General features: G+C 40.4%; 2 protein-coding genes across 4 annotated transcripts in view; one reads left to right on the top strand and one right to left on the bottom strand.

Moving 5' to 3' along the window:
- enoph1 (enolase-phosphatase 1) overlaps positions 1–4,506 on the top strand; it is a 68,476-nt gene extending 63,970 nt beyond the window's left edge. For all 3 annotated transcript variants that reach the window (XM_072553769.1, XM_072553779.1, XM_072553758.1), the window contains exon 6: positions 2,496–4,506. In XM_072553769.1, the coding sequence (XP_072409870.1) occupies positions 2,496–2,641 (146 nt within the window). In that variant the 3' untranslated portion in view covers positions 2,642–4,506. The remainder of the gene's footprint in view (positions 1–2,495) is intronic.
- Positions 4,507–8,146: 3,640 nt separating this feature from the next.
- On the bottom strand, positions 8,147–15,124 carry tmem150c (transmembrane protein 150C). Its single transcript, XM_072580672.1, has 4 exons — positions 14,992–15,124; positions 12,547–12,674; positions 10,657–10,834; positions 8,147–8,355 (listed from the first exon to the last, which is right to left on the bottom strand). The coding sequence occupies exons 1-4, from the start codon at positions 15,122–15,124 to the stop codon at positions 8,147–8,149; spliced, it is 648 nt and encodes a 215-aa protein (XP_072436773.1).
- Between the last annotated feature and the right edge of the window lie 1,134 nt (positions 15,125–16,258).

Below are 16,258 nucleotides of genomic sequence, written 5' to 3'. Positions count from 1 at the left end.
AGGAGGGGAACGGTGGTGCTGAATGCCTGAGGAGGGTGGGGAAAGGAAATTGCTTCTGGAGTGGGATGGGTGGAGGAGGAAATGTCGGATGCCAAGCAGGGTGGGAGTGTTGAGTCTGGAGAGGGGACAGAGTTCAGTGCTATAAGGGTTCTGGGAGAGTTGTCATTGGGTGTGAGATTAGTAATGGGGTCTGCTTAATAGTTACTTGGAAGTTAGATGATGTATTTAATTGTCTAACAGAATACCTATTTAATTAAATTCATTGGAACCTTTTGAATTCTCCAATTTAGATGGACACTTACGGTGAGTTCTGGGGTAGAGGAATTGCCCAGTCGAATATTCAGTGTCTTGGGCAATTCCTTCGGAGTCTGCTATGATGGGGATTTTTCAAGGTCTCCATGCACAACTCCATTCAACACTGGAATAACAACTGGTGATCAGAAAAATCCAGGCCATTGGGCTGAATTTATAGAGTCATGGTGTCACCCTTCAGCCTCCAATGCTCCAGGGAAAACAGCCCCAGCCTATTCAACCTCTCCCTATGGCTCAAATGCTCCAAACCTGGCAACATCCCTGTAAATCTTTTCAAATTTCAACTTTCACAGCATCCTTCTGATAGGAGGGAGACTTGAATTGCATGCAATATTCTAAAAGTGGCTGAACCAACAACCTATACAGCTGCAACATGACCTCCAGTACTCAATACTCTGACCAATAAAGGAAAGCATACCAAATGCTTCACTATCCTATTAACCTGTGACTCTACTTTCAAGGAGCTATGAACCTGCACTCCAAGGTGTCTCTGTTCAGCAACATTCCCTAGGACCTTCCATTAAATGTATAAGTCCTAATAAGATTTGTGTTTCCAAAATGCAGCACCTTGCATTTATGTACATTAAACTCCACCTGCCACTCCTCAGCCCATTAGCCCATCTGATCAAGATCCTGTTGAAATCTAGGTAACCTTCTTTGCTGCCCACTACACCTCCAATTTTGGTGTCATCTGCAAACTTACTAACTATACTTCCTATGTTCACATCTAAATCATTTATATAATTGACGAAAAGCAGTGGATCCAGCACTGATCTTTGTGACACACCACTGGTCACAGGCCTCAGAGATGTACGGCACTGAAACAGACCCTTCAGTCCATACTGACCAGAGATCCTAACTTACTCTAGTCCCATTTGCCAGCACTTGGCCCATATCCATCTAAACCCTTCCTGTTCATGTACCTATTCAGATGCCTTTAAACGTTGCAATTGTACTCGCCTCTACCACCTCCTCTGGCAGCTCCTTTCATTAATGTACCACCCTCTGTGTGGAAAAAGTTGTCCTAAACATCCCTTTTTAAATCTTTCCCCTCTCACCTTAAACTTATGCCCTCTAGTTCTGGATTTCCCCACCCCAGGGAAAAGAACTTGTTTATTTACTCCATGCCCCTCATGATTTTATAAACCTCTAAAAGGTTATCCTTCAGCTGCTTTCGCTCCATGGAAAACAGCTCCAATGTATTCAGCCTCTCCCTATAGCTCATAATTGTTCTTTTTTTGTAAAGGGTGCATTTGACTGAGTAGAGTGTAATGATCTTGCCCATATTGGCAAATCTTGAATGGTAACAGTGCTTAAAGTGGCAGGCTTGAAACTAATCAAGAGTATGAACTATTTTGTACTGATAGATTGTGATACTGACTTTAGAGCTGGCTTTTTTTTTGAAGAAGTGCAGGGAATTCCCTGTGTCTTGGCCAGCATTTCTTCTTCAACTGTTACCACCAAAAAAACAGATTCACCATTCATTCATCCTGTTTCTACAATTTTTGTTTGCAAATTGGCTGCCACATTTGGTTCTTGAACAGTTTACTGCACTTCTGAATTGTCGTTCAGTATACATGATGTAGCGAGGATTTTGATGTGATATGTAAATATTTCTTCTACTTTCCAACAATAGATCACATTGTTCCAAATATTAAACACCATTCACTTATGTTTAAATACAGTACTGTTTAGTTAATAGTGGTGAACTTCGTAATTCTTCACGATTATAACTTTCGACTTGTCATACTGTCAAGTCAAAAAGGTATCAAGAAGAGTTTATTGGACTATGATTGATTTAATATGTTAAAGATTAAAGAATATTTACTTTCAAGCTTTTTTTTATATTTGCAAATGAATTGCAGATGAACTAATATGTGTAACTTTGAAATAATTCTCATGTCATTACTATTGAGATCTGAAATAAAACACTTGTGAAGTCATACAAGACTTGAAATGTAACTGTTTCTCTCTACAGATGCTGCCAGATCTGCTGCGTTTCTCCAGCACTTTGCGTTTTTTTCATAACTTCAACTTGAATCTTGTGCCCTGCGGCTCATTGCAATTGTGTGCATATATTCACAAGGACTTAAGAGATTTGTTGTCACTTTTACAAATGTTTACTGTTTTAGTTATTATTTTATCAGCCCTGTAAATTTTGCTTTTTTTAAACATTCTATCAGAGGCAAGGGCTGCAGAGGAAGCAGGAGCACGAGTGATTCTTGTGGTGAGGCCTGGAAACACAGAGCTGACAGAAGAAGAAGAAATGTCTTATTCTATTATCACCTCCTTTGGTGAACTCTTATTATCTGACCTCAAAGCAAACTAAGCAGCTTCAAAGTCCAATCAAAATGGTTTTTCTGCAGTAGGATTGACTGGAACTATTTCTCAACAAGGATTTTCATTTAGTTTATTCTAGTCACAAGAAAAGCATTTACAATGAGTTTGTTTTCCACAAAAAAGATTCCAAGAAAGAGTAAGACAGTGGCTTGTGATTTACTTTTCCTTGGGTTTTAAGTTTATGATCTCCGGATTGCTGCTGTGGAAAGGTATTGACACATGAAGAGTTAATGACCCTCACAGGAAATTTCCGGTGGGAAGTCAGTTCCAGGCTGCTATCCCCGCAGAGGCTGTGTTCATGTGACAAGGAACTAGATAATCTTCCTTCAGTCAAACATGCAATTACAAGGATAGGGTATTTTAAGGAAGCGTGAAATTTGCATTTCTATTTGAAATGTAAAAAATCCCTAATTGTACAGTTTGATTTTGAACTTTTAGTCATTGTTGTGGCTGGAAAAAAGCATTTTGAACTGTAAAGAGGTGAAGCTACAATGTCTGTGATTTTAATGGAATCAATTTAAGGTACTTTAACTGAATGATATCTCTGGTAAAAATATATTAAGCAATGCTAACAATATCAGAAATATAAATGTTTGTTTAAACTCTGTCTTTAACAATTTATATTTAAATAATTTTACTAAATCTTTACTGCTTAGCTAAGCCTTTCATTTTTTTTTTGCTACTCTCTGCTTTGGGAAGCTCATGTTATGAACCTTCTCTGTTGTACTGAATAATAAAAAAACTTGTGTAGTATAAATCAGGACAAATTGTACTTTATACATTAATTTCAGTCTGTCTCGGTGCTTTCACTTCAGAATCAGAAGGTTGTGGGTTCATCACTTCCAAGACTATATACAGAATCTCACTTTAGCTCTGGAATGTGAGAGTGACTCCAGGTTCACCGTGCTAATTTTTGAGGTAAAAACACTAAATCTGACCTCTCACGGGAATATTCTATGTCACGATATCTAAGGAGCGAAGGTTTGCCAGTTTCCAAGAGAATAGGGGGCAGCGCGGTGGCTCAGTGGTTAGCAATGCTGCCTCACAGCGCCAGGGACCGGGGTTCGATACCAGCCTCGGGTGACTTTCTGTGTGGAGTTTGCACATTCTCCCCCTGTCTGCGTGGGTTTCCTCCGGGTGCTCCAGTTTCCTCCCACAGTCCAAAGATGTGCAGGTTAGGTGAATTGGTCATGTTAAATTTCCCATAGAGTTAGGTGCATTAGTCAGGGGTAAATATGGGGAATGGGTCTGGGTGGGTTACTCTTTGGAGGGTCGGTATGGACTAATTGTTTCCACACTGTAGGGAATCTAATCTAATCTAAAAAAAGTGGTCCGTCAATCACTAAAGCACATCATGTTTTTTGCATTACTGTCTGTAGTGCCTTGTTGTGTGCAAACTAGCTGCTGTGTGCCTTCAGCTGGAACAATGATTAAGCTTCAAAAATATTTTATTGGCAATGATGTGCTTTGGGAGAGCCAGAGGATGTAAAAGCTGCTAAGTACAAGTTCTTGCCTGCCATAAGGAGCTCCACCTTGTAGTTACCCAAAGAAAGTTACAAAAGAGTTCCACGAGTGTGTGTTGCCAATCAGTAAATCATATTGTGAAGAGTATTTTGTACAATTTGAGCTTTGAACAATTAAGAGGTAAATTTAAGTAAAGAAATATATAAATAACATGGAAACTTCTAGATTTTGCATGATGTAAGATGTTCTGTGCATATTTTCTTGTGCTTTAAGAGTAGAATTTTCCTAATAATTGTTGAATTATTGTAGAATTGGTCTCGTGCCTGAATCCAAGATGTGATCCTGTGCTAGGCACACAGTATGTACCAATAAAGACTAATGCCTACAACACAGGGGACTCTGCACTCTTCTGATTTGTTCTTTACCAGTGTGCTGTGGGCCCCAGTTTCAGTCCCCGAGGTTTTGGGGGGAGCTGAGTGTAATTGAGATGAGTGGATAATTGAATGTGGAGCTAAATGGAGCACTTTTATTCCTTCCAGCAAAATAAAAATTAAAACACTAGTGACCACATCTTTGGCGGATTTCAAAATTGCAGTATGCCAAGTGCATTCACTTCAAAATCTCATCAATGAGGTTATAAACTCAGTGTGGCTGACATATTGTTCTTTTGTCCTGCAAATGCATATAGATATAGGAATAGGCCTTTCTCCTTCTTAAACCTGTTTCACTGTTCATTATATAGTAACTGATGTCTCACACTCAGCTACGTTTTTGAGGAAGAGTTAATCTGTTTGAGTGCTGGGACAATAAAGAATAGACACAAATTGGTAGTCTTGTAAGCTTAACTCAAAAGATTAATGTTTATTTTCACAACACCTGGAGTATAAATACAAGGGGGGAATTGTTTGATATCACATAAAACATTCCAGTTATAATCATCTCACTGGCTTTATTTGAACTCCCATTTTAATGGGCTGACAGGTCTAGCAGTTATTGTGATATTAAAACCCATTCATTGAAAAGGTGAGGGATAGTCAGCTAGCAACTGAGAAATCTATTGTATCTTTACACACGCTAAAAGTGTGGCGCTGGAAAAACACAGCAGGTCAGGAAGCATCCAAGGAGCAGGAGAGTTGATGTTTCGGACATAAGCTCATGCCTGAAAGATCGATTCTCCTGCTCCTCGGAAGCTGCCTAACTTGTTGTACTTTTCCAGCGACACACTCGCCAACTCTGATCTCCAGTCCTCACTTTTTCCTCTTTACAGACTCTGTCAGTTTGTCCAGAAATTACCATTGAAGCAATCTGATTTTTCCCAGGTCCATTTTGTAAAGATATATTTTTAATATTACATATTACTACCTTTTTTAAAAAACAGAAGTAGTGGCCATTTCCCAATCAGCATAGCCCCATATCCCCTGATTTTTACAAAACATATTTATTAAAATGTTGGATTTAATCCAGGATATGGGCCTGAGTTCACCCATTAATAGCTTGCTATTGGTTTACTATTCTAATGTCGATTTTAGCCCAAAACTATATGTCCATCCACCTAGCTGGCTGGAAGATGTTGCAGGTTAAAAGATAATTGAAGCAATGCAGATGTAAAAGAACACATTTTTAAACTGAAATCAAATACTTTGCACAAACAGATAATCAGGTAGATAGGATAGTGAAGAAGCCATCTGGTATGCTTTTCTTTATTGGTCAGAGCATTGAGGACAGGAGTTGGGAGGTGCATTGGTTAGGCCATTTTTGGAACGTTGCATGCAATTCTGGTCTCCTAATTGGAAAGATGTTGTGAAACTTGAAAGTGCTCAGAAAAGATTTACAAAAATGTTGCCAAAGTTGGAGGGTTTGAGCTACAGGGAGAAGCTGAATAGATTGGGTCTGTTTTCCCTGGAGCATCGGATGCTGAGGGGTGACCTTATAGAGGTTTATAAAATCATGAGGGGCATGGATAGGGTAAATAGACAAGGTCTTTTCCCTGGGGCGGGGGAGTCCAGATCTTGTGGGCATAGATTTAGGGTGAGAGAGGAAAGATTCAAAAAGGACATAAGGGGCAACTTTTTCATGCAAAGAGCGGTGCATATATGGTATGAGCTGCCAGTAGAAGTGGTGGGGGCTGGTACAATGACAATATTTCAGACACACTTGGATGGGTATATGAATAGGAAGGGTTTAGAGGGATATGGGCCGAGTGCTGGCAAATGTAACTAGATTAATTTAGGATATCTGATCACATGGACAAGTTGGACTAAAGGGTCTGTTTTCATGCTGTACATCTCTATGCCTATAATTAGAATCAAAGGCTAATATAATGTAGGTTTGCATTCTGAAGATCAAGACGTGGATGTCTTGTTTTGAGCTTTTGGCCGAACATCTCTCTGGCTGAGTTGAAAAATGTGCTGGAAAAACACAGCAGGCGAGGCAGCATCCGAGGAGCAGGAAAATTGATGTTTCGGGCATAAGCCCTTCATCAGGAATCTTTTCAGGAATCCCATTCCTGAAGCAGGGCTTGTGCCCGAAACGTCAATTCTCCTGCTCTTCAGATGCTGCCTGGCCTGCTGTCTTTTTCCAGCAACACATTTTTCAACTCTGGTCTCCAGCATCTGCAGTTTAATGTGAATAAATGTATGGTTATCCACTTTGGTGGCAAGAACAGGAAGGCAGATTACTACCTCAATGGAATCAATTTAGGTAAAGGGGCAGTACAGAGAGATCTGGGTATTCTTGTACACCAGTCAATGAAGGCAAGCATGCAGGTACAGCAGGTCGTGAAGAAAGCTAATAGCATGCTGGCCTTCATAACAAGAGGAATTGAGTATGGAAGCAAAGAGGTACTTCTGCAGCTGTACAGGGCCCTGGTGAGACCACAGCTGGAGTACTGTGTGCAGTTCTGGTCTCCAAATTTGAGGAAAGACATCCTGGCTATTGAGGGAGTGCAGCGTAGTTTCACGAGGTCAATTCCTAGAATGGCGGGATTACCTTACACTGAAAAACTGAAGCGACTGGGCTTGTATACCCTTAAGTTTAGAAGACTGAGAGGGGATCTGATTGAGACATGTAAGATTATGAAAGGATTGGACACTCTGGAGGCAGGAAACATGTTTCCGCTGATGGGTGAGTGCTGAACCAGAGGACACAGCTTAAAAATACGGGGTAGACCATTTAGGAAAGAGATGAGGAGAAACTTCTTCACCCAGAGAGTGGTGGTGTGTGGAATGCTCTGCCCCAGAGGGCAGTGGAGGCCCAGTCTCATTTAAGAAAGAGTTGGATAGAGCTCTCAAAGATAGTGGAATCAAGGGTTATGGAGATAAGGCAGGAAGAGGATACTGATTAGGAATGATCAGCCATGATCATATTGAATGACGGTGCAGGCTCGAAGGGCTGAATGGCCTACTCCTGCACCTATTGTCTATTGTCAGTCCTCACTTTCTCCTAATCTCTCTGGCTGAAACTTGTAAGCTATAAAATGCAAGTTTTTTCAGTCAAGCTTGGCCCTTGCTCCAATAGCAAGTGGGTTCTAAGATATATAGAGGCCAGGAATAGCAGCATGTTCATCATACAAAGTTGTATACCTCTCCAGTACAATGATAGTGTGCACAGTCCTGTTCACCAAATACCTTACATAATGCCACGCATCTTCCGATATTAACCCCCTCCAACTCTCTTCATGTCTTTAGACTCCAGCTCCCAGCCGTCACTTTATCCCAATCCATTGCGGTTCAATTTTTTTGGAAAGTTTTGTTTAGAAATACTTTCACAGGACCTGAGCATCTGCTGGCTTGGTGAGCTTTTTGTTGCTTTTCTCGAATTATCTTCGAGAGATTGGTGGAGAGAGCTGAAAAAGATTATCAATGATAAAGATACCAAAGGATAATCTTTATGAGGGAAGAGTTTAGATGTTAAAAGAAATAATCTCACAAATATACTCGTTAATCAAAGCTTTAAAACATTAAATTTAATGTCAAATTAAATGTTACGAATGTATCCATTAATATTCTGGACTACTGGAATGACAGCCTCATTAATAACTGTCTCTAAAATGATCTGAGTGGAACTCAGCAATGACAGTGGAGACTTTTGATACACTTTGTTCATCAGCACATTGAATTTTAAATTCTGAATATCGAAATTCAATTGCAAATGTTGCTATGTAGAGGTAGTAAAACATGATTAACATCCACTGGGTTCTTGCTCCGTGGAACATTTTGAGTTGTGCAACCAGAAAAAAATCTATTTATAATTGGGTTAAGGAATTCAGCAAATAATTCTGAAGCAATACTTTTGGTTTAAATGATTAAATTTTTAAAATGATAAACCGTGACTGAGCAATAATAAACCTGGATTTATAAACCTGGAGTCTCAGAAAATGATGAACTGTCATTCATGATAATCAGGTTTAATGTAAACAATACATAAAGTGTATGCAAATCTATGTTAGTTATATGGAAAGTGAAAATGTCCTGTCTGGATGGAACCTCAAAAGACGTCAGAATGAGACGAGAGTGCAAGAAAAACTGAAAGGTATTTAGATTTAAAAGAAGTGCCGGAAATGATTGGCTAATCAGAGAATGTGTGAAAAAAAGGACATGAGCCAGTTGTCGTGCTTATAACTGTTAACTAACTCTTCTGGCTCTTGTAATATAATACTGGGATCACCCAGCTATGTATGGTTATAGATGAGCCACATAAGCAGAGGATTTTCCACCTGAGTCTTCTGCCTCAAATGTAATCAAATTCACTCACTAGACTTGTATGAATCAGAATGACAGACTGTTTGGGGCTATCAGCAGTCAGTAGTTTGATTGTCCTGATTCAATGTTCCAATTCTACCCAACATACATGTAAATGGAGTTTTCCTGTTTTCAATTAAAGTGTTGTTGTGGAGTGAGATTCATGGTGTCCAGTCTGCAATGGTTTGGGATGATTTTTGTCACACAATCCTCCACTCCTTACATCATTAATAATGCAACTTGATTCCCTCCTTGTGGTATTGTGTGGTTGGTCAGTCGGAAATGGCCGCCACTGCCTGGAACTCAACGGTGATTGTGCAACTGGCAACATTTTTAAGGTTTGGCTGCACATCACCTCAGATGCTGCAAGACAAGACTGACCCTCATATGGTGATGCTCAAGCTGTACCTTCAGGACATGGCCCAGAAAAAAAGGGAAGCTCACTCCTCACTATGCAGACAGAAACTTCGTGGTGTTGACAAATGTGGTGATGGAGAGGAGGGCAGTCTTTTACCTGTAGACCCAGTGGAGGTCACAACATCAAACTAAGACAGCCTGGCCCAAAATATAGCCGAGGTCAGTGCTGAATTGTGGATGACCCACCTCATCCTCCCAAACTACTATCTATTCCTGCCAGCCGTGTATCCTACTCACTCACTGAAGCCAACTCACCACCTCTGCTGCTCATGCATCAACACTAACTACTCTTCCATCTACCTTGATCACAATCAATCTTTGCCTCTGTCATGTTGTAGCAATAATTGGCCTACCTACTCAACGGATCTCACCACAACACCCTGGCTGACCATGACCAACCTACTGGACTGAAATTGGACCAGCCCCTTCACTAACTGTGCCACTGCCCCTTCACTAATTGTAGTCTTCCTTCACCCCACTAAAGACTGCTTCCCTTTGACTTTCACAAATGGTCATATGCTTGAAGCACGTGCAGTGTGTTTGATGTATACACTGCTGGCATACAGTGCAGGCGTGACATTGACAAAGCCCAGTGTCACACAGAGACATGTTCACTCCCTTCAGTGCTCCCACAGTCACAGCTATCTGTATCTCCCAGCAATGTAAGCTCTAGAGGGTGGCAGCCTGTAAGTGAGTACTAAAGCTTTGGACTCTAGGAACTCAGCGTGCTGGCAAAATGTAAGTCAGCACAGAAATTAGTGAACGTGTACTTGGAAAGCAATGCTAAGTAGCAAGAGGCTAGTAAGCACAAAGCAAGTGAGCACTAAGAAAGCCAGCTCAGAGCTGTAAGATGTACCTGTGTAGATGCTTGAAGTATGTGTCCTTATGCAATTGTCCCTGAGCTCCAAATGGAAGTGTTGAAGGGATGAAGTGTGTGAGTTGGTGTGAGAGAAGGTGCAATGATGTGGTGAGGATGCCAACTTGCACAGATGAAGAGTCAAGGAGGACAGTGGCCATAAAACCTATAGGGACATGGTTGTGAAGAGAACCATCATTTGCATGATGGCTGGAACAAGTAATATGCAAGCTACAACCACCATTGTGATTTATGGGCCTTTGTCCCACATAATTTCTCAGGGTAGGAGAGGAGGATTGGAAATGGCTGCAAATAAGCTGAGTTGGGGCTTTAATGAGATGCAAATACATGAAAATAATGTGGTCACCATTCACTTACAAGATTCTGAAGTTGTTGCTATTTAAGGCTTGAAGGGAAAAATTGCAATATCCTGATTTATTTTCAATCGCCCCACATTTTCCTACCTTCCGTGCGATTGATCACACTGCATCAAGGAGGAGAAAATTCTGCCCATAGATCAAAAGATACACAGGATGACAGTTATGGAGATAGCCGTTGCAATCATAACACGCAATATTCCAACTTTAATTCCTTCATTCTTTAGATTTGCCTGAAAAGTTAAAACAACCTGGATCCAGCAGACTACAGTTCCAAAACCAAAGATCAAAACTGTGCCTGTGTTGTGTACCCGTTCATTATTAGAGAGCTGGGAACATCAAAAATTAATTACTATTTGAACACAAAACACATTCAATTGCTCTATGTATAATGTCATTGTCAATACAGAAACTAACAACAAAGACTATGTTAAAGTTAAAGATTTTGTTGAATGAAAACTGTAATTATAAATTTCCCAACTTCAGAATAAGATATTCCACCAAATAGTTGAGATTCGTATTCAGATTTTTAAAATCTTCACTTTAGATGGCCAGCTATAGATGTTTAAATTTAAAAGCTATAACAAAGCCAAAGGCACTCCATCCACAAATAATCTGACATTTCCCCTAAATGAGTCTTATCCAAATGAATATTAAGCAATTCCTTGGTTTTATCTTCTGCTACAATCCCAAAAGTCCTTATTCTGCAGAACGGTGCCTGAAAATAGTGCTTCCTGTTTACCTGCAGTCAGAGTTTGCTAATGTTGTTACTAATCTTACTGGTGACCATCACACAATTTTCAAAACAAGTATTAAACCAGACAGGATTCAAAAAAAAATTACCAAGTTGTTGCCAGGAGTGGAGAGTTTGGGATATAAAGATAGATTGGAAAGGCTGGGACTTTGTTCATTTGAGCATAGGAGGTTGGGTGGGGGGTGACATTATTGAGGTTTGTAAAATCATGAGGAACATACAAAGGCGAGTGGTAAGGGTCGTTTCCCTAGAGTGGGGGAGTTCCAAACTAGGTGGCATATTTTTAAGGTGAGAGGAGAAAGATTTAAAAAGGACATGAGGGCAACATTTTTACACAGATAGTGGTTCTTGTGTGCAACGAACAGAGAAAGTGGTGGATGCAAGTACAGGTGCAATGTTTAAAATACATTTGGATAAGTTCATGAAGGTCTAGAGGGATATGGGCCAAGTGCAGCCAGGTGGGACAAATTTAGTTTGGGAACTTGGTCAGTGTGGACTGGTTGCACTGAAGGGTTTGTTTCCATGCAGTATGACTCTATGACTGTAAGTAACAAATAAGGTAGCAGAAGGAAAAAGCAAGGAATCATATACAACTCATTTAGATGAGACTCATTTGTCAGATTATTTTTAGTTGGAGTAGCTAAAATAAGAAAAATGGCCTTCTGCATCTAAACTGATTAGGTGATTTCAAGTAATAGAAATGAGGGACTATTGAAAAATGTGGATAATTGTCTTCTGTTGGCAGTTTCCTACTCTAAAGACAGCAAAATGTAATTTCCACTGGCCTCCCGATCTGTTGTGGTAATTTATGATAAAGATTAGTGGAAACCGTAGAGGAACAGCTGTTCACACTATTCCTCCAGGATTTCTGCTGATCTCTCATCAAAGGCACAATGTAATAACTCTGGAAAAGTCCTTGTGGAAATGCCAGGTCTGATATTTCTCCCTATTTTTAAAGTGTATTTTTACTATTTTTTGATGTAATATTCTTCCTCCCATAGTGACATTGCGTGCAGCCCTTGTCCAGCATGTTCTGTTTCTGTCCACCAGGTGGCACCAAACAATGCAAGAGCAGAAGACTGAGGTCTTCACGTTTTTATCTCCTCAATGAATAAACTTTTTGAATACACTCGCCAAAAATGGTAATCGCTGAGATCAAAATATGTTTTCTATGTACTGTGACAAGGCCATAGTTTCAAACGCTGGCATGAACTGCGAAATGCGCAGCTGTAACTGATGTGGTGGTATTCAGTGAAAAATGATGATCAGAAACTTTTGACATTATACCTGGAAATTGGCCACTAAAGTAATTCCAACAGCAGCTGCACTTAGTGCTAGCACCCCAAAGATATTCAACCACGGTTTCTTCATTTTCGACTTCAGTTGTGAATAACGAAGTATACCAATGGTAGCCACTGTTGGAGGGGAGGTGGAGGGGAGAAAGAGTGATTAATAACAAGCATGATAAATTAGTTTTATTGATAATGGTCAACATCTACTCAATTTTGTATTTTTTGTTCAAATAATGGACAAATTGCTCCCACTCATAAAAGGATCAGGTACAAAAGGGCACAGATTCAAAGTGAATGCAAAGAAAAGTCAATACAGTGAATGGTTCAGGTCTGGTCTGCATTGCCTGGAACTATTTTGGAGGTAGATTCAATTGGGGCAGGCAAGAGGGCATTAGATGATTACTTATTTAGAAACAAATACTGCACAGGGTTACTGGGAAAGAGCAGAAGAATGCCACCAGGTCATGATGCTAACTTAGAGAGCCAGTGCACTTATGATGGGCTCAACAGATTCTATTTGCACTGCAACAATTCTAGGATTCTGTTAACAATGAGACAGTAATTTAATGTCATTGAAGAATTGCACACAAAAGTTGAGAGCCAGTCCAACATAGGCCAACATAAAAAAGGGTAACGAGGGAAAGAATAAGGCCCCTCAAAGATCAGCAAGGCAGCCTATGTGTGGAACCACAGGAAATGGGGGAGATACTAAACGAGTATTTTGCATCAGTGTTTACTGTGGAGAAGGACATGGAAGATATAGAATGTAGGAAAATAGATGGTGACATCTTGAAAAATGTCCATATTACAGAGGAGGAAGTGCTGGATGTCTTAAAATGCAGAAAGATGGATAAATCCTCAAGACTTGATCAGGTGTACCGCAGAACTCTGTGGGAAGCTAGGGAAGTTATTTCTGGGCCCCTCCCTGAGATATTTATGTCATCGATAGTCATAGGTGAGGTGCCGGAAGATTGGAGATTGGCTAACTTGGTGCCACTGTTTAAGAAAGGTGGGAAGAAAATGCCAGGGAACTGTGGAGGGCAAGTTATTGGAAGGAAATCCTTGGGGACAGGATTTTCATGTATTTCAAAAGGCAGGGATTGATTAGGGATGTTCAAATGGTTTTCTGCATGGGAAATCATGTCTCACTAACTCCATTGAGTATTTTGAAAAAGTAACAAAGAGGATTGATGAGGGCAGAGCAGTGGACGTGATCTGTATGGACTTCAGTAAGGCGTTCAATAAGGTTCCTCATGGGAGATTGGTTAGCAAAGTTAGATCACATGGAATACAAGGAGAGGTAGCCATTTGGATACAGAACTTGCTCAAAGGTAGAAGACAGAGGGTGGCAGTGGAGGATTGTTTTTCAGACTAGAGGCAGTTGAGGGTTAACCTTATAGAGGTTTATGAAATCATGAGGGGCATGGATAGGGTAAATAGTCAAGGTCTTTTCCCTGGGGTGGGGGAGTCCAGAGCTAGAGGGCATAGGTTTAAGGTGAAAGGGGAAAGATTTAAAAGGGATGTATGGGGCAACGTTTTGGTGGTGTGTGTATGGAATGACCTGCCAGAGGAAGTGGTGGACGCAGGTACAATTACAACATTTAAAAGGCATCTGGATAGGTATATAAATAGGATGGGTTTAGAGGGATTTGGGCCAAGTGCTGGCAAATGGAACTAAAATAAGTTAGGATATCTGGTTGGCATGGATAAGTTGGACTTAAGGGTCTGTTTCTGTACTGTACATCTCTGTGACTCTATGACACTAACTTAGGGCTACTTTCATTTCAAAGGAGCTGCATGCCATTATTCACTAACGAAGACAGTGTATGAATTAGCAGTTTACAAGCAATGACAGAAACTCCAAAATATTACTAGTGTAAAGTGACCAGTTCTCTTTTCCTCTGAAGCAGCACAGAGCTTACATGACAGGTTTAATTTCACCGTTGGGGCTTTCTAATTATGCCATTTCTCAAAATGCAGATGCTGGAAATTGGAGGCAAAAGAAATTAGAAACGAAGCACACCAGTTGGAGAGAACAGAAGTGAATATTTCAGGACTGAGATAGGATTCACGCCTTAATTTGTACCCTTCATTCTACAGAATACTGCCAGGCCACTCAATGTTTCCAGCGTAATCTGATTGTGTTCCCCAACTGTGCATCTTCCTGACAAAAGCTTCAGCTCCATTCATTTCAGTTTTCAGCAAAAAAAATTGCAGGTTGTCCAGCACAGAGGCAGAAAACCTTCCTTCAATGTCATTTTCTTTACCGCCAGCTTTCAGTATGGTCTGTACCCTACACTTTATTTCCATGGGATTTTCAATTTTAGAAACAGAGAAATTTCATGAAGCAAAAGGGTCTCCTTCAGCCCATAATGTCAGTTCACTGAATAAAGAGCTAATTGGCCTATCTCACTTTGCAACTATTGGAGCTGGATCTTACCGTTTTTCGGCAAAGTGCAAGTCACATGGATTTTGGTGCAGTTATTCTTGCCACAAGCCTGAGCACGTTCTTGCACGTATCTTACCAAACTCACCGTATGAATTCTCATTTGAGCCCTCAATTTGAGGATCATGCCCTAGTTCCACACAGCTCACCCATACACTATTGCTGGGGTAACTTGGCACTCACTAGAGATCCCATGGGGTCCTATCAAAAATCCATTGTGCACCCAGACAAGCACCGTCAGTCTGGAGTTGGCCTGTATTACCTGACATTTGCCCTTTTGACTTGTTTTCTGAAGTAATTCATTAAACATGCAGGTATTGTGCTGAAATTACAGACAAACCTCCAGTAAAACCTACACATTCTTAACATCTCAGAACTTTGCTTTTAACGTTTAGGAATAGTGAGCTCTGTGAGAGTCTTCACTTTAACTGTCTTTGGCAAAAATCGTCCTTGTTCTATAATTTGTCAAGAATAAAACCATGTTAAAACAGGAGCAGAAAAAGGCCATTCAGCCCATCTAGTCTGCGTTGCCATCCAATGAGATAATGGCTGATCTGATAAACCTCAATTCCACTTTTCTGTCTGTTCCACATTACCCTTGATTCCCTTACTGATTAAAAATCTGTCTACCTCAGCTTCAACAGCCCACTGTGGTAAAGAATTCCACTGTCAGAACCTTCTGTGAATAAAAACTTCCTTCTCTTCTGTGTCTTTATCGGTGACTCCTGTTTCTGTGATTATGCCCTCCAGTCCAGGAATATCCCATAATGGGAAAAACACCTTTCCACATCTGCCCTGTTCAGTCTTCCAAGAATCTTGTTTGTTTCAATAAGGTAACCTCTGATTCTTTGCCATTCCAACAAGTACAGGCCCAATGTACTCAGTCTCTCCTTATAAGACTGTCGCTCCAAAAGTGGTATCAGTCTTGTAAATCTCCTCTGGACTGCTTCCAATGCCAGTATATCTCATTCTAGGAAAGGGGCCCAAAACTATTCACAGTGTTCCAGTTGTGGTCTGAAGAGTGCCTTGTATAGTTTTTGCAAAACCTTTCTACGTTTATATTTCATTCCCTTTGAAATAAAGGCCAACATTCCATTTGCTTTCATATTACCCTCTGAAGTTATATACCAGACTTATTATGATCTTTGTGCAAAGAATTCCAAATCCAACTGTGCTGAAGACTTTTGCAGTCTTTCTCTATTTATATATTTTTCATCTCCTCTAATCTTCCTGCCAAAGTGCATAATCTCAAATTTCCCCA

This window comes from Chiloscyllium punctatum, chromosome 1 (genome assembly GCF_047496795.1).
Source record: "Chiloscyllium punctatum isolate Juve2018m chromosome 1, sChiPun1.3, whole genome shotgun sequence".
NCBI classification, from domain to species: Eukaryota; Metazoa; Chordata; class Chondrichthyes; order Orectolobiformes; family Hemiscylliidae; genus Chiloscyllium; species Chiloscyllium punctatum.
Note: the sequence above shows the minus strand (reverse complement) of the source record. Positions and strands in the feature narration are given on the sequence as shown.